At 47.8% G+C, this 18,020-nt stretch overlaps 2 protein-coding genes across 3 annotated transcripts in view; one reads left to right on the forward strand and one right to left on the reverse strand.

Annotated features, from left to right (window-relative positions):
• The window catches only part of TBXAS1 (thromboxane A synthase 1), a 154,927-nt gene that overhangs the window by 131,000 nt on the left and 5,907 nt on the right, over positions 1-18,020 (forward strand). Inside the window, exon 10 of the mRNA XM_081287467.1 lies at positions 12,450-12,541. Coding sequence (XP_081143593.1) covers positions 12,450-12,541 — 92 coding nt within the window. The remainder of the gene's footprint in view (positions 1-12,449; positions 12,542-18,020) is intronic.
• PARP12 (poly(ADP-ribose) polymerase family member 12) overlaps positions 1-18,020 on the reverse strand; it is a 100,932-nt gene that overhangs the window by 38,107 nt on the left and 44,805 nt on the right. The window lies entirely within an intron of this gene.

The raw sequence follows: 18,020 nt of genomic DNA on the forward strand, positions 1-18,020 counted from the left end.
CTGGATTCACCCAACAATACCTTCCACCTTCCTCCAACAGGACAGGGCCCTTCTGAGGCATCTCCCCCTAGGGGTCCCCCTGAAGTGGGGGGCTCAGTTCTCTGGCACAGCTGTCTCCTGCCTGGGCCAGATGACATCTGCTTCATGGACTCCCAGGGTCAGAAACAGCCCTTTCAGAAATGAATTTGATTATGTGTCCCAAAGTAGAAGAGTCACAAACAGTGCCTCTGAACAAACCCTCCCTAACAGGGGATCCTCGCTCTGACTCTTGAGTGACTTCTCCGCAGTTTACAGACGAGCGAGCAATCTTGATGAGGCCCCGTCACTGGCCCTGCCAGACCCACCCGCCTCTGCTCTTCAGTTTCCCATTCTGCCTGCCAATCAGGAGCTCAAACCTTCAGGAGTTCAGTATAAAAGAGAAAAACAATGAATGACTCCCTAGACCATTTTTTTTTCTTTTTTTTAATCTAAAAACTTATCCTTAACTAGGGTTGGGTACATTTTAAAGCTTAGCTGATTTAATGGATTTATATTTTTAGAAAAGAAACAAATGAGAGTTTCTGTGTGAGCAAATGTGAGGGCAAGTCACTTCACCTCTCTGGGCTGTGGTTCCAGATCCAGGGGATGGGGGGTTGGGCCCACATATGCTCTTCACTTCTGCCACTCTCGCTCGCTGACTGGTCTCCCATCAGGCGCCCCTGGGAGCACGGGTCCAACCACATCTCTTTCAATGAATCATGAACAGTGTCACCACCTAGAGCTGCCAGATCTAGTAAACAAGAATAAAAGAACATCCAGCTAAATTCGGATTTCAGATAAAAAATGAATGATGTTTTTGTAGCATAAATATGTTCGGTACAATATTTGGGACGTACTTATACGTTTCTCTAGTTTCTTAGCTGGGGCTGCCATCACAAAGCAGCCGCTGACTGGTGCCTCAATCAACAGGTCTTTATTTCTGGGTATTCAGTTCTGGAAGACGGAAGTCCAAGGTCAAGGTGTTGGCAGATTCAGTTCCTGGTAAGGGTTTGCTTCCTTGGTGGCAGATGGCCACCAATGTGTGCTCACATGGCCTTTCTTCAGTGCTTGCCCAGAGGAGAGAGAGACAGAGGCAGACAGGGACAGAAAGGCAGAGAGAAAACCAACAAGCTTGTGTTTCTTCCTGGGTTTCTAAGAGCATCCACCCCGTCATGGGAGCCTCACCCTCACATCTGACCTAACCTCACCTCCTCCCAAAGGTCTCACCTCCAAATGCCATCACAATGGTGTGAGGGCTTCAGCATAGAAATCTGGGGGAGAAAGAAGTTTCCCAGGGCATCCTACATTTTATTTGGCAAGTCCATACCACCCAACAGTATGCGAAGTCCCTTGGGCTGGACGAATCGAGGTACCCTGTGAACAGAGTATTAAGAAATACCAAATCACACCACCCAAGTTCGCCTCCTGCTGCCTTGGTCTAAAATGGACCCCACTCCTCTCATGAGTCCTTTGTCTTCCTTGGGATTTCATACAGTGACCCAAGAAGCATGCTCGGTAATTTCTTAGACATGAAACACTGAATACACCGTCTGCTATGGTATCCTGGTTATTATTATTTTCTTAATCCTGGTTCTTGTGGTTTCATCGTCTCTCTCTAGTGCAATGAGGCAGAAGCATAGCACTGGACCAGTATTGAGAGTCTGTGGTCTAATACTGCCTCTGGCCCTTACTTGCTGTGCAGCTTGGGCAAATCACTTGGCCTCTCTGGGCTATGGTTACTCATTCACACAATGGTAGTGCTGAACTCCTATAACTGCCAAGTCTCTTCTGCTCTTTTCTTTTGTCCTGTCTCATGACTAATCACCAGTGCCAGCGGAGAGCACGAGTTCAACTCTTTTCTCTTCAGCTGGCCACACAAACAAACGCACCTTACTCCCAGCAATCACTAAAATCTGGTACCCGACGCCATTTAGGCTTCTGGCCATCACTCTTGGGCAAAGGAGAGGTTTTTTTCATTTCTGTTCCCTTTCCAGCTTGGGCTTAGCTTTCCTCACTTACATCCTAAGCTGTGAAAATGGACAGAGCGGGCGACAGGGAATAGAAGATGAATTGAAAAAAAAAAATCCTGCTACAATAAATTGTATCACGGTGGAGATCTCTTTCCAACCAGAAAATTCAGAGCCCAGACAATGGCTCATCTGTTTCAAAGCATATTCATAGCAACAGAATTCCAGGTCAACGAAAGGGATTCTCCACGTTCTTCGAGTTGACTGCAAAGGGATTTAACCCACACCTAGAAAAAAGAGCTCCTCCGTGGTGGATTCTGGGTGTGAGGGAGACCTGTCAACACACCTAGGGTGGTTGGCTGGAGTTGCTGCTACTTCCCTTGGGGCTCGTCCCACCTAATGACAGCGTGAGACAGAAGAGTCTGGGGCCCTGCCTGGGAGGACAGTTGGGTAAATATTTGGGCAGCTCTGGCTACTGCTGGAATGGTGAGCAGGAGCCGGGACCAGAGGAAATGGCCCCCGTCTCCCAGGCCCTCCAATGATACATTTTTATAAACATCCAGGCAGGCAGCCGCGAAAAGCTCCTGGGCTTTACAAACACATTTCATATTCCACGGTCAGAGGAGAGCATGGGCAGTGAAGAGGGGGCAGGAAGCAGGAGGGGTCTGGAACCAGCTTTCTAAATTTAACACGCAGTTGCTTTTAGGCCAAGTGGATAAAAAATAAATTCCAGTGCTTAACACTCTTATCTTTGTTTACCATTTCCCCAAACAGTGAGTGGCCGGCACTGTGACTCTGAGGCTGAATTATCAACGAGATTCACGCAGGAAGGAGGGATGGACGTGCCTGGGAGGGTGGGGGTAGATAGAGCTACTTGACCACTCTCTGCCTTCCCATGACCTTTATTCAGCCTGACAGAGTGGCCAGGATCTGCTAAAGTCACAAGGCTGTCCCTGGGTGGACGAGGTATGGCTGTGATGTTTCAGAACAACCCAGAAATAGAAGGCACCATGAGGTCACCCATGTCAAGTGACTATTGATGAGGGGCCTATTAAGATCCTTCAGTGACCTTTTTAGGTGCTCTGTCACTGGTCTTGAAAATCCCCAGTGAGCAGAGGCCCACCTCTTCTGTGGCTAAGTTGTGGTCACTGGAAAATCCTTGCCTGAGTTGTCAGGGTCTTTCTCTGGGCCTTACACCATTGGCCTGGTTGCCCTCTCGGAGCTGCGTGGACTTTCCTGTCACATACTGCCCCACAGACATGCAAGGGTGCCCTTGTCTCCCCAGGGGTTCCCTGGTCCTTCCAGGGCACCTGGGAGAGTGGCCTATCAAAGTCACCTTACTCCCTGGTGCTCAGTCCCCTCTCTGCCTGCTCATCCCTTGACCCCACTGGTACCCACTCTGTCCTCCCCCTCCCCAGTGGACAACACACTGGCCTCTCCTCATCCCTAACCCCCAGCCCCATCCAAGAGGCAATATGAAGCGTCCTCTGAGGTCCCCTGCTGTCCAGCCATTAGGTTTTCCTGGGCAGCACTGAAGGTTCAGTTCCGTGCTTTTCTTTCTCAGCCTTGTCCCAAAGACTCATCCACCTCTGTGTGGCTGAGCTGGACACTGTCACTTTTCCGCTTTTGGCATGAGCTGCTGTCCATCCAGGGCCTCCAGCACGACCCTGCCACTATCAAGCTCCTCCTGCACCTCGACAGCCCCTGTTTCCATCTTCCTTTCAGCCACCCAGGAAGGCGGCCTGGAAATGGCTCTTATCTCCCTTCATTTGCTGACCCCTCTCCCGGGTGAGTCTTCGTTTATAGCAACGATTGTGGTATCCAGGCCACATGTGGTACTCCCCTGGGGAGCTTGGACAGGGATACCAAGTCCTAAGCCCCATCCAGACCAATTAAATCAGAGTGTTTGGCTGTGGAGCCTAGCAACGACAGGGACAGCTGGGACGTGTGGCTAACAGGTAGCTGGAGGCTGGACGATGGCGGTGGCCTGCTCTCACTGACCCGCTTCCCTGCTCTCTCCTCACCACTCCAACAGGACCTTGTCAGAGCACAGGTAGCATTTCCAATGTGTCACCTCTCCTCATCGAAGCCCTCAGCGGCCCCACCATAATAACATATCACTGAATGAACAATTAAAGGGTCTCCCAAACACACAGCCAGTTCTTCTTGCTCTGGGGTCACAGCTATCTACCCCTCCCCTCCCCCAGCCCAGGTGGGGAGCAAAGCCTCCCTGTGCAGTGAGGGAAGAAGCTCATTTTCTCTTCAGACTAAGTGCAGTCCACTCTTTCCCCCCAAAGCAGAGAAAGCAGCCGGGGTGATTTAACTGTCATTTACTTAGGAACTTATTTCTCTAAGCATCAAAAACAATCAACTGTGAATGATCCTAAATATTGCAAAACAACAGATAATTCAAAGACTCGAATCTACTTGGTGTTGGAATGCATTTTTGCTGATGAGTGCTTGCATCTGATAATTGGGACAATTCTTTCAAATTAGGTAATTAGATGTCTTATTTGTTCCTACCCCCCAACACACACACACACACACACACACACACACACACACACTATAGGAATAAATAACTCAGCTCCCAAAATAGTGCCCTATTTCTTTCTCTCAACTCTTTCCTGGAATAGAGATAATGGTGACTTCAGAGCCCTGGAGGGGGTTGGGAGAGGAAAGGAGAAGGAACCCACAGAGTAAACAGAGGAACTAGATGTCAACAAGCTGCTTTAGAAGTCACCCTTAAAATTCAGACAGCATGAACAACCAGTTTGTAAAACTGCTCGAAATAGCTACTCAAACTGGAAATACACATCTCATAGGACCCAGCAATTCCACTCCTGGGTATATACCTAAAAGAAACTTGTGCACATGTTTACCAAAAACCGTATTCAAGAATATTTACATCTGCTTTATTCAAAATGGTCCCCAAACTGGGAGCATCTCAAATGTCCACTGACAGTTGAAAGGATGAATACGCGGTTACATGGTAGCAGTGCACAGCAGAGCACCACACAAGAATGAACACACAACAACTATAGCTCCACACAACCACAGCTACCTACCACATGGAAGAATCTCACTAAGAAAACAGGCAGATGGGAAAAGCCTGCCTGCTGGATACTCCACTGATAGAAAGCTCCGGCGAAAATGCAAGTCTTCTGTGTGTTAGAAATCAGCTTACTCGTGAAGGGGTCCTGGGGGAACTCAATGTTCTGAAATGTTCTGTCTTGGTCCAGACAGTGCTACACAGGTGTGTTTACCTTGTGAAAACTCTACACTCTGTTTGTGCTGTTTTTCTACACATACATTATTCTTCCACAAAATGCACAAAAGGAAAGGAAAGAAGATAGAGAGGGAGGAGGGAAGAAAGGTAGGCCCAGGAGCAGGGCAGAGTGGGAAAGGCTTGGAACTTGAACACCTGGATTCAGTTTCACTCTGCCTTGGCTAAGCCATTCACTGTGTGAATCTCTGACTTTTTTTATTTATAAAATAGACAAGTCTCCCTACCTACCTCACTGTGCAGTTGTGAGGACCAAGTGGAATAGATGTACGAACCATCCGGTGAGCAACACAGTCCTGCACAAGGCAAGGATGTAATCATCACAGACCTCTGAAGACAGGAATCCTAAAGTGGGTCAGCAGGATGGACAACACTCCACCCAGGGCCCTGGGCAGAGGACTGACACCCATGGGATGTGTGTGCTGGATGCAGGTTGGCCATGGCCATTTATCACATCCCCGCACCTGATCCCTTAATGTCCAGGAGCACCTGGGATGATCCCTGGGTTTGTATGAGACGGGTTCTGTCTCTTTTCTTATAAAATAGATATAAACAGATGCTCTATACACTATCCCAGGTGTTTGTCTAAGGTTTAGGAACATTTCTCCATCCAAATCTGCCAAATTCTTTAAGCTAGCCCATGCGCCTTTCTGAGCACTGCCAGTGATGTTGGTAGAAGACTCTTCACACCTTCCCCTCAAAACCAAACCCTCAGTGGCCTCTCACTCCCCGCCTGAAACAGCTCACTGGACCCCGATGACCTCCAATGACAGATCTATGGAATCTCAAAGACAAACTGTCAGAGCTGCGAGGATCTTGGCCTCCCAAGTCAGAGAATCAGTCAGGAGGCCACCAACCTCCCTCAGCTGGCCAGGAAAACTCAGGTTGCCAGGGAGGGGTCTTGCTTCTCATCTTGTGGTTAAAGGGCAAAGTGAGGTGACCACATTTTCCATGGATGGGTTTCATATGATAGTCTTCTGTTCCTCAGGGAATCAAAGAGCATGGAAATCTTTCTTCTTCATATAGCTGTGTGGCCCCTAGCTGTCCCCATGCTTAAAGGGTTTCTAATTCCCTGCTTTTAGAGAGCAAAGGCTGGCCCCGCTTGGTCCCTCTGCAAAGTACCCAGGCCAGTGAGGTATGGGAGAGCCCTTACACATGCATTTGATGCTGCTATGGCTACTGCTCAGCAAGGACAGTACTGAAGCCACCCCTGCTTCTGATTCCTTTAGCAAAACAGGAAAGAATTTTTCTGTTAGATCTGGAGACAATCTTTATGGAAGCGGTGACATTTTTCTTTTCTTTTTTTCATTTATATTCCAGGTCATATCCAGTGAGTGGTATATGTATAAGTACATGAGTGACTCTGTGTAGCTGTGCGTGTGTGTGTCTTTCAGAGAGAATAATACACAAAAATCTAAATGTAGCATGGTGCAAGCCTGTAATCCCTATTACTTGGGAAGCCAAAGTAGGAGTATCACAAGTTTAAGGCTAACCTGGTGATTTCAAGACCCTGTCTCAAAAAATAAAAAGGACTGAGGATGTAGCTCAGTGGTAGAGCACCTCTGGGTTTAATCCCCAGCACTGAAAAATAAAGACCCTAAGTATAGAAATGCAAGACTTGTAGGAGAGAACAGTGTTATTTCCTGCTTAAAAAGATTTATCAATAGATTTTCCACAAAGTTCTCTGGTCTATCTACAGCATTTCAACGTTGGTTTAGAGATATTCTGCTATATGATAGCAAGTCTAGGAGACCAAGAACCTTAGAAATAAAATTAGAAGTTAGTGTCACTGAAGATTACATATAAATCAGTGTCCCTGAAAATAAAGGACCTCTGTTTTGAGAATGTAAACCATGAGGCAAAGATGCCACTTACTTCTTTATTTTCTGTTTTTCCCAATATTTAATTTTCAACCTTCTAAGGGCACATTTATTTGATAAAATAAGTCCCAGTTGAGATGAATTCAATAGGACTTTAAATTGCTTTCTTCCTAACACATCTTTATAGAGTGATTCAATACCGAAGACAGAGGCCTCCAGAGGAAATGAGCTCCTGCCACTGAATATGTCCAACAGAAGTATCCCCTGCTGGTTGGGCCCGTTAACTTTCCAGGGACTTTTGCCTTTGTCATCTCATTTGCCCTACACTGCCAGATGGGAGGGACAACATCATGATCCCAACCGGCAGCCATGGTGACCTGTCCATGTTGCCCTGATGACTGGCCCAAGGTCCCAGCTGATAGGTGATCCACCGGGATCTGAACCCTGCCTGCCCTGGCCAGATCAGGTGGCTTCCCCAGACACAGCCAGGGTGAGGGAGAGAGGCTGCAGATTCTTCCCAAATTCTGAGTAGTTTGGCCTTTTCGGCAGGAGTCAGGGAGATCTCTGGGAATGACTTTAACCTTATCTTTTGGAAGCGCTGAAGTTTAGCATGCTGCCTGGCTTGGAACTGGAGAATATCCTGCTCGGTCCACCAAGTTTTCCTGGCCCACCAGGCCTTGCAGACCTGCCTGAGCCCTGACTAGCTCTTAGTAATGCATCTGCTGGGTTCTGCTGGCAGGGGGCCTGGGCATGTGGAGGCTGAAGGCACCTAACAGTCTGTGCCCCAGAGCTCAGCCTGGGGCTCCTGTCCTCCTGTTTGCCTGGCTGCCCAGAAGCTGCTTCCATTTTTGACAGGCTGAATGAGCCGCCAGCCTTTTCTTCCAAGGAAAGGCACTTCCTTCACTAAGCTTCCTTCCTCTCCCTCTTCACCCAAGTTAGATCCCACCCCAGTTTTTTGTTTCAGGGTTTCTAGATGCCAAAGAAAAATATGCAGCATCCATACCAGCTACCATCCCGTTTCCTCTCTTGGCAGCCACCACCCACCATGTGCTTCCCACCCAGGGCCACACCTGTGTTCTCCAGCATCTTCAGGCTTGGCCCAAGCGGTTGCCCTCATGAGATGCCTTTCTACCCCTCTGCCTGGCAAACGACCACTCTCCAGGGCCAGCTCACAATGGCCCCTGACCTACTCGGCCAGCCTGAAATTCTGTACACACACCTTGAGTTTTCTGAATAGGTGTTCCATTCACTATTGTCACTTAAACTTTTTATTTACCTTTTTATTATGCAGAGTGTCACCCACCTCCATAGGACCCACCTGAAACCACCCAGCTTCATTGATTTCCACACTCTTCTTCCTCCACTTCCAACTTTTAAAAATATTCAGACATCATATATATCCAGCCATCTGTCAATATTCAGCATATATGTCTTTAAAATGAGAAGTCTTTTCTAAAACATGACCCCAATGCCATCATTACACTAAAAACAAAATGGGCCATAATTTTTTTTAAAGGATCAAATATCCAGCTGGTTTCAAAGTCCCCTGATTGATCCATGGTATTTGTTTTTCATTGGTTTGTTTGAACACACATCAAAACAAACCTACCCACTTTTCATCAGAAAGGTCTCAGTGTAGACCTTGGTCCCTGTCCCCCCACCCCAGCCTCCTAGGTCCCAAATGTCTGGGGTGCACGCTCTTCATCTGTTTTCCATCCTCCTCTCCACTGGATTGTATCCTGATAGACAGAGAGAGAGAGAGAGAGTCTCAAGGGAGTAAAAGACCCAGTGTTGTTAGTCACACCTCCTGGGCTTAGCACAGTGCCTGCTCCATAGTATGTGCTGGCTCCATACAAGTTCCTAAATGGCTAAATAAATGGTCTCCCAAGAACTAGCCTTCCACTCCTCCAAAGCCCATTCTAGAAAACTGTACACATCTAGTACCATGATATGCTTGGAAATGTGTTTCTCCAAGGGGCAGGGCCCTCATTATATCCAGATCCCAGAACCCAGCACCTGACTGGCATGAGGTGTTCGCTGAGGGAGAGCTAAATGAAAGGAGCACTTTTCTCTCCGTGAGATTTTGGGCTCCAAGGCTTTCCTCTCTGCATCTCCTTTTTTTCTCATCTCTATCTGAAGAATTTGGATACAATGATTTCTAAGGTCCTTTTCAGGAATGGGGAACCCTCATTTACCATACGCTTGCTGCCCTCTGCTGGCAGGACTGGCTCAGGACCCTGAATCACTGGGGTTCAAAGCAAGAACTACAGGCCAGCAAATAGGGATGGGTGGACGGAGGGTCTGCACCTGGGATGGGAACTTGACCTTTGTTGCCTTGTTTGGGTTACACTAGAACATAGTGGGGCCTCCCTCCACCCCTGCCTTCCACTCCTCCCATGTGGAGGCACTCATGTCCCAGACAAGCTTTAAAAGAACTGGTGCCCAGTCCCTACCCTGGGCCACTCATTTAATCCCTGAGGAGTGGGACCAAGTGCCCGCGTGGATTAAAAGCCATCCAGCTGGTTCTGATGCGCAGGCGCACCCAGACCCACTAGGCCAAGGTGATGGTCACATGTGAACCTTGAGTAGGAAGCTAGAAACACAGAAAGGGTGGATGGAAACTTTGGTTTTATTTTTATTTTATTTTTTTTAAAGAGAGAGAGAGAGAGAGAGAGAGAGAGAGAGAGAGAATTTTTTTTAATATTTATTTTTTAGTTATTGGCGGACACAACATCATTGTTTGTATGTGGTGCTGAGGATCGAACCCGGGCCGCACGCATGCCAGGCGAGCGCGCTACCGCTTGAGCCACATCCCCAGCCCCGAGGCTTTGGTTTCATAATCAGCCTATCTTAACAACTTCCCTTGACAAACCCTGACAGCTTATATTTTTCACTGGGAACCTACACTATGTACCTGCTGGGAGCATGGCTTCCAGATTCAGTGTTGTTTCTTTTGTTTTCTTTTCTCTTTTTGCTTTCCTTTCTTTCTTTATTCCTTCCTTTTCTTCTTTCTTTCACATTCTTGCATTTGTTAAGACTCCTTTGGTTGCAGATAACAGAATTCAGATGCTAACTTTGAGAATTTGCTGGAAGAGCACTGAGATGCTACCCCCCAGGCTACTTGCCAAAAAGCAGAAGGCCAAGGGGAACCGGAGCTCGGGAAAACACCAGGAAACAGTCTCCCTGTCCTTTGCCTCTGCCTCCCTCCACTTGTCTAATTTGTGTCTTCTTTCCCAGGCCAACTGTTGTTTTCTGTTCATTAATCCCTGAAGCAGAAGGTGGCCACCAACAGCTCATGCTCAACCCATGTTCAACTTCTGCCTACTACACAACGCTCCTTTTTTCCTTTCTCCTTGGCCAGTCATAGTCTGCGAGCTGACTATATAATTTGTGAGCCCAAAGCAAAGTGGAAACGTGAAGGCCTATCTTCAAAAAGCAGGAGGAAGTGCCACTAATGGTGCAGATAAACCTCTCCCTTTCTTCCAAAACACAGGCTCAAAGATAAAGTTATGCCAGTCGTGGTGGTGTCGCATGCCCATAATTTCAATGGCTCAGGAGGCTGAGGCAGGAGGATTGTAAATTCAAAACCAGCCTCAGCAACTTAGCAAGGCCCTAAGCAACTTAGTGAGATAGTCTCACTAAATAAAATATAAAAAGGGCTGGGGATGTGGCTCAGTGGTTAGGCACCCCTGGGTTCAATTTCTGGTACCATAAAGAAAAGATGAAGTTATTAGGACTCTAAGACAGTGCCCACAGAGCATCAGCCCCCAAGCACAGGGCCCTTCCCACTGCTCAGAGCTCATCTGGCAGCCCTGGAGGCCTGCAGTGGAAGTGGGAAGTGTGGTGTGAAGTTGTGAGACCCTAACGAAGGAACAGTACCCAGAATTGAGATGAGAGCGCACTGGGAAAACCAATCATTGTTATTTTTTATCACAAAGTGCCAATACCTCACTCGTCTTCCAAATTCACAAACATATAGACCTGGGATTAAACTATAAAGATTCTGCAACTTGACTCAGGGGCATCAAGAACACATGCACCATACTGAACAGCTATACCATCTTACATTAGCTAAAACATCTACCATGGACTTCAAGACTCCGTGCGTCCTGGCCCTGCCCCTTCTGCCACCTCTGTGCCTTCTACCTTCTCTGCATTTCTAGCAGGTTCACAGGCAACAGTACTGCTACTGCCCCCAGGGAAATCACTGGGAGATCAAGCCACATGGTGGCTCCCAGGTTTTAAGTGGTTCCCCCTGCAAGGGGAGCCAGGCCACCCGAACCTATCTGTGGAAGCAGTGGTGGCAGAATGAACTTGTCCAGGAGGTCTAGCTCATGGTGCTCCGGGGAGGGGCGGGGACATAAGAAAGCCCCCCCCCCCCACCGTGGGGATCCTTCCTGGATTAGTGTTAGCGAATTGACCTACCAACCGACTCACTTGGCCCTGAGGAATGTGGAGAGGCTGGGAGGGTCGGGGAAGTCCTCCCTTGCAGAAACCAGCCCAGCAGTGAATAAACTGAGCAGTGAATAAACTTCCGGTGCCTCCACCCTGACCCACCCTACCCACTGGTGTGCCCACATCCTGCTCCACCCACCTGCAATATGTCCCCCCCTTCAAATGTGGGTGAGAGTCAGGGAGTGATGCTAGGATCCCCCAATACCTGAACCCCCCAAATCTGAGTAGTCCCCAACTTGCCCTAATCTGCTGTGTGAAAATGGGGATCTCATTGATTTACTTTGGTTTCTCATCACAACCACCTGTAGTTCTTCGGTTTGGCTATGAGCATCCTTTCAACAGCTTTCCTAGTGAGTTCTTTTCTTACTGATTTATAATAGTTCTCTGGGTTTTTGTTACTATTAAGGTTTTATAAATGTTATAAACATTTTTTTCTTCTTTACTATTTCATTATTTGTCTTCTAACTTTGTGGTGTACCGATTTCCACCCATGTGACAGCCTCTCTCAGCCTCAGTTTTCTCATCTAAGAAATGGGAAAACAGCTTCCTCATTGGTCTGCTGGGAGGTTTGAAGGGGTAATTGATGTGCAGAACTCAGTCAGCCACATAATCAGATCTTAATAAACACAACTGCTGCTGTAATTTGGGAACAAAATTTATGTTACTTTCACCCAAGTCCAAGACTGTACCTGCTCATAATGTCCAGCACTGTGAAGTTCAGCACAACAGAACATGTGGAGCGCGGGTCTGATGCCACCTGGATGGCATCTACTTCTCATCTTGTGGGTTTTTCACTTGAGTGTTTGCTAAGGTCGCAGCGGAACTCTGAAGTTCATGAAAAAGGCATAGTGCCGTGGGGCTCCAGTTAACCGACCTTCTTCCGTTGTCCCTACCCTGCATTAGAGGGCCCCTGAGTACCACAGCCTCCAGGAAGGCCTGCCCTATCTGGACATGGTGATCGCAGAGACCCTGAGGATGTACCCGCCGGCATTCAGGTATGTGCGCAACCCCCCCCCTGCCCTGCACTCTGGGTCCCTTCAGCATCGAAGTTTGGAACCCTCACTGGTCCCAGCCTGTGACCAGCTGTGTTATCACATATGCTCTTGATGACAAAGTCTGAGTCCTGGGTTCCTTTGTCTCCCGTGGCACCAGGCACAATGCCCCGGATGTTTGGCCCATTCTGCTGTAGGTTAACCACTTTCTCGAAGCATCACCAGTCTTTCCTTAATGTAGTCTTCCTCCCCGACTCAAGCCAATCTCTTTGGCCTCCTGCCTTTGATGGAGTTCGCCACTGCCCCTGTCTAATCATTTATTCGTTCAGCAACTGTTTATTAAGCATCTACTTTGCCAACCACTGGGAAGTCAGCCTGGATACAAAGCAGATCAAAGTCCCTGCCCTTGAAGACAACATCATCCAGGGCTGGGGATGCTCCTCCCTGGTGTCCAACAGCTCCAACCCGTAACATCCTCCAAACTCCTAGACAAGACTTCCCAGCCAAGGACATCTGACTCACCTGTCGCCCCTCCTCCCCTGCCAGCACTTTTAGCAGTAATGGTACTTCATATTATATTCTCCGACACACTTTGACCACCCCACAACATGTCACTAACGTACAGTCAGCAACGCCAACCTGAAAGTGCCCTGAGAATAGGAATCAAATCTGTTTCTTTCAATTTTCCCCAAATGGGGCTTCTCTTGGAATAGGGCATCTTAACCTTGGTCCACAGGCTCTCAACAGCAGCAAAACTGTGGCCAGGTTTCAGGTTATAGAAACAGAAGAAGCACAGGCAGTTAATTGTATCTCATGAATTCTAGTCAGTACTTCCATGAATCAACATACCACAGAGACCATATGGAGGTACCTTTTGCCATTTCTAAAGAGAAAATGTGGAAGATTTGAGGATATCTCAAAGTGATATTTCAAACCAAAAGCATTACAAAGAGTGTGACTATAGATATTATGCAAGATGTTCAAGTTCAAAAGCAAATATGAAAACTTACAGTGGTGTGCATGCCAGGTGTCTTGGTACAGAGAGGCCAGTGAGTCAGGGGCTCTCCCAACACCAGCATCAAGACCTGATTCCGTGGCTCTTTCTTAATTTTCTTGGGAGCCTCAAACAAACTGCTTTCCAATCTTTCCTCCCTTCCTCGCCTCCCGCCCCCTCCTCCCGCTCTTGCTCTTCCTCCTCCCGACTCCCTCATGATTTATATCTAGCTTTCTTCCAAGGGGACTTGTGGGCAGTGGTATTCACATTAAAATGAAGTTCAAAACAAAACAGTCAGTGATAAAACTGAATGAGTCTGCTTAAAGAGCCCTTACTGGGCTCAGAGATGGCTGCTAACTGGGGTCAGACCTCTGCGTGGTGGCTGAGGTTCCTGGCAGAGAGCGGAACCAGCTGAGTCGAACAGTTGTGCTCCCCAGTGGGAGGAAAGTTACAACTGATTAAAGACACACTATTTCCTGGATCTAAACTCAATCAGGAATTCACCCCATGAGACTTCATGTAGGTGGCATGTTGAAGAACAAAGTGAACGGCCTCTAAAATAGAAAAATCAACCTGGACATGTGTGGGGACACACAATGCTATGGTCAGTTCTCTTGGCAACCCCTTAATAAAGAGTCACTTGGTACAGTCATTGCTCTGGGGACCAGGTTACCCATGATCTCAATTGAATCAACATACCACAGAGACCATCTTGAGATACCTAGAGAATCTGGGTGGACTGACTAAAGTTCCCCCATAGAAGTGCACTGGGGGATCTTGGGAAAGCCCCACACTGGCTCTGGGCTTCTCTTTCCCATGACACCTGTGCTTCTGGCCCCACAAAAACTCGGAGAGACTCCAGGAAAATAGATATGGAAGCATCTCTAGGCAGCTACAGCATGCGGGTTGTGGAGAGGGGACAAGGCGCTGGGCTTGATCCAGGACAGCTCTTTGGCAGCTCACTCCCCCAGCCTTCAGCCCCCACCAGACAGCAGACACAAGGGTTGGGGCAGAGTGACATTTAGGGGGATATAGGGACAGTGAGCATTTTGTTTATTTTACTTTCTCCCAGAAATGCATGGTGACTTCTCCTGAGCACTGTCACAGCTTGACTTATCCACAGAAGAAACTCAGTGTAGAAAATGTGACAATTCTTGGTTAGTGATCTGAATGAATCCACTTGGGCACAGTACCATTCAGCTGACCGCATGCCTCTCCTGAGGCCTAGTCTAGCCAGGCAGAGACCCAGCCACTGGACGGGCGGGCCCTACTAGCCAGCCTCCAGTGGTCAAAGCTGATTCTGGTAAAGATGAAAAAGCACAGGTGCCAGAGGATGGCCTGTTTTGTCCCCTTCGGGACAGGTTACGACTTCACAAACCCATGCCCTGGTCTTAGTGTGGGTGTTTGCTACCATTCCAGGCATGAGTAGGTCAGGATCTGAATGGGGTCTCCTTCCTGGCATCTTAACTATTCCAGTCTTAAAGGAAAACTTAAAACAGAGGAGAACAGAGAGAGGAGCCTCACATTTGCTCTTGGTTTCTTTTATGAGCAGGAGCAGGGTATCATCATAACTTATGTAATAATTATATTTCCTCTAAGGTATTTAGGTAAGCTTCAGGGCACAGTGGTGCACCCCTATAATCCCAGGAGGCTGAGGCAGGAGGATTCCAAGTTCTAGGCCAGTCTCAGTAACTCACAGAGACCCTGTCTCAAAAAATAAAAAGGGCTGGGTGGGGAATGGGGGCAGATTTGAAGTAAAAGCCAGCATAGAAGTATTTTTAATTTTTGAAGTGATTATATTACCAAAATAACTTGCTTATACTTTAAAAAATAAAGAAGGATCCAAAGGAATCCTTCTTTGCCCGAGTCCAAGTCCCTTGAGAAGCCACTGGTACAAGTTGAGGCATACTTCCAGAAATGTTAGATTCGTACGCAAACTTCTAGTCTACCCTAAAAATAAAACAAATGGCATTATGCCATTGCCATCAGGCATGACAACCTGACCAGACCTCCTCCTCTCTAGCAGAAGCAGTTATCTGCAGAGAGGCAGATAATGGAGAACCCCAATTTCCTTTAGGTAAACCTCACAGGACTTATAGAGCAATCTAACTCACAGAGACAGAAAGCACAAAGGTGGGTTCCAGGGACTGGGGGAGGGGAAGGAGGTCAGTGGTTAATGGGGACAGTCTCCCTTGGGTAATATGAAAAGACCTGGCAGTAATGGTGGCTCAGTAGGCATGGACTTAATGCCACAGAACTGTGCACTTAAAAATGGTCCAAATGGTAGGTTTTATGCTATTTATATTTTACAATAAAATAATAAATAAATAAATAAATGAGTAAATCCAACCTCACCAGGGTGAGTTCTGGCATTAGAATATTACAGAATTACCATAGCAGCTGACTCATCAGCTTTGAGGCTGTTATAGTCAGACACCCTCATGTTCTGTTTTAGGGATTAATATGCAGGAGATTTTCCATTGATTCTGGGCACTTGGGGGGGAGGAGTTGGGTGGTACAGAAATGAGCAGGGGTAGGCTGGCAGAGGGGAGGGATGTGCATCCCTGAGATTCCAGTCAGGTTGGGGAAACAGGCCTCCTCTACAAGGGAAATTGTGTTGGAGACCAAGCCATGACATGGGCCATGACTGGCACCCCCACCAGCCCTCCTGTTAGGAAACATCGAAGGTGAGGAAGTGGGCTTTGTTTCCTTACTGTGGTCCATGCCTAGTAAGGGCACAGTGGTGCACACCTATAATCCCAGGGTCTCTATAAGTTACTGAGACTGGCCTAGAACTTGGAATCCTCCTGCCTAGTAAGCGGGCTGATGTTGAAATCAGAAAGAAACTTCTAACACCATATTCCCAGAAGTAGCTGGGAAGAGGGTGGGCAGGTGGGAAGGGGCAGTGTGATACAGAGAAGCTAGTGGCTGTGACTCTGCCCTTGTCCTGAAGGTTTTGTCCCATCTTTTAAAATTCCAAACAAACTATGGCCAGAACTCTTAGAAGTTTGTGCTAAACCAAAAATCTAGAATTCTACATTTTTGTAACCCAAACTGAGGAAATGAGAGGTTCTTTGGCTTTCCATCTCAACTTTTGTTTCTGGGAGATTCTAGATCTAAAGTGTAACAGCATATTCATTTAACAGGACCTCAGAATGAGGGCATTATATAGGGTTTAAAGGTTTAAGGTGAAAATGATTGAAATGGGGCTGAGTCTAGGACACAACCGTTTAGGGGCTGGTAGCTATAGGGAGGCGAGGGTATTAAAGGGAGGCTTGATAGTTGACACTCCTCTGTTTTATCTCAAGTGAGCAATCTATTGTTCTGATAGGAAAGCTGTTTGCCCAGATAAATTAGTTTGCTTTACTTTCTAAAGCAAACAGTGGAGTTATTTCTTGGTTTAGTGGCTTATCTTCCTGGGCAAGAATTTTCTGGAAGAGGCAGAAAGCCACTTTGACCTGAGGGGTGGCCAGGCTCAGCCCCAAGAGTAAAGTTATGCTGCTCCGAAACTGGAAGCTCCATTCTCAGGTGAATCTCTGTCCACGTCAAGCAAGGCAAAGCTTCCATGAGCGCTGTGCTGGGTTGTGCAGCTGCTCCGTGTTCTTGGGTAACGGGTGCTCGGTGTAAGAAACCGAGGTGAGATAAGGACACTAGAACTCAACCTGCTAGAACTCTTCAGGACCCAAAAAGGGCCTTCACAGGCAGGCTCATGGAGGAGGCCCAGGGTCACCTTGGGGTATGGTCTCACTAGCTCTAGGAGCTGTCCATAGACCCTCAGCTCAGCCCTTGATGTAGCCTGAGGTGGCCCTAGTGCCCCCACCTACTTCAGGCCTTAATCCCAAATGCTCCCCAAAAGGCTCTCACTGCACCCCAAACTGTTCCCAGTTTTCCTGGTTTCTGATCTCCTGCTTCCTTCTCCTATTCATGGCTCCATTACACCCACTGAACTTGACATTCAGCTACAAGCTTCACTGGCCACTAACTTTAACTCCATTCTCCACTCTGGGGCCACACAGCCTCAGACACCTGGGACTCCTGCCCAGCTCCAGGGCTCTCTCCTAACAAGATTGACAAGCCACTCTGGTTGCTGCCAGAAAACTGGATTGGAAGAAAAAAGATCAAGCTCTCAATCAAGGAGGAGGCAGTAAAATGTGATCGTCCACTAAGTAAGCCTCACGGCAAATGTGCAGAAAGGGCAGAGTCCAGAACCGCTGGAGGAGAGCCAGGAGGGGAGGTGGGCAACTGTTGCAGCGGCTCTGCTCACCTTAACTTTGAGGAGCCTATGGAACAGCCCAGGGGAGAGGTCTAATCTGCAGCTGGAAATACGAACCTGCGGTTTGGTTTGGGGCTGGGGAAGGGGCCTCAGGATGTAGTGGAAGTCATGAGTGTGGGTGACATCCTAGGAGACACCAGGTATAAGAGGTTGAAGAATCAGAGGAACCTACTAAAGAGAGGAGGGGAAGGAACTCCTGTCACGCAGGAGGAAAA

Source organism: Spermophilus citellus, assembly GCF_964194105.1.
Source record: "Spermophilus citellus genome assembly, chromosome: 3".
NCBI lineage: Eukaryota > Metazoa > Chordata > Mammalia > Rodentia > Sciuridae > Spermophilus > Spermophilus citellus.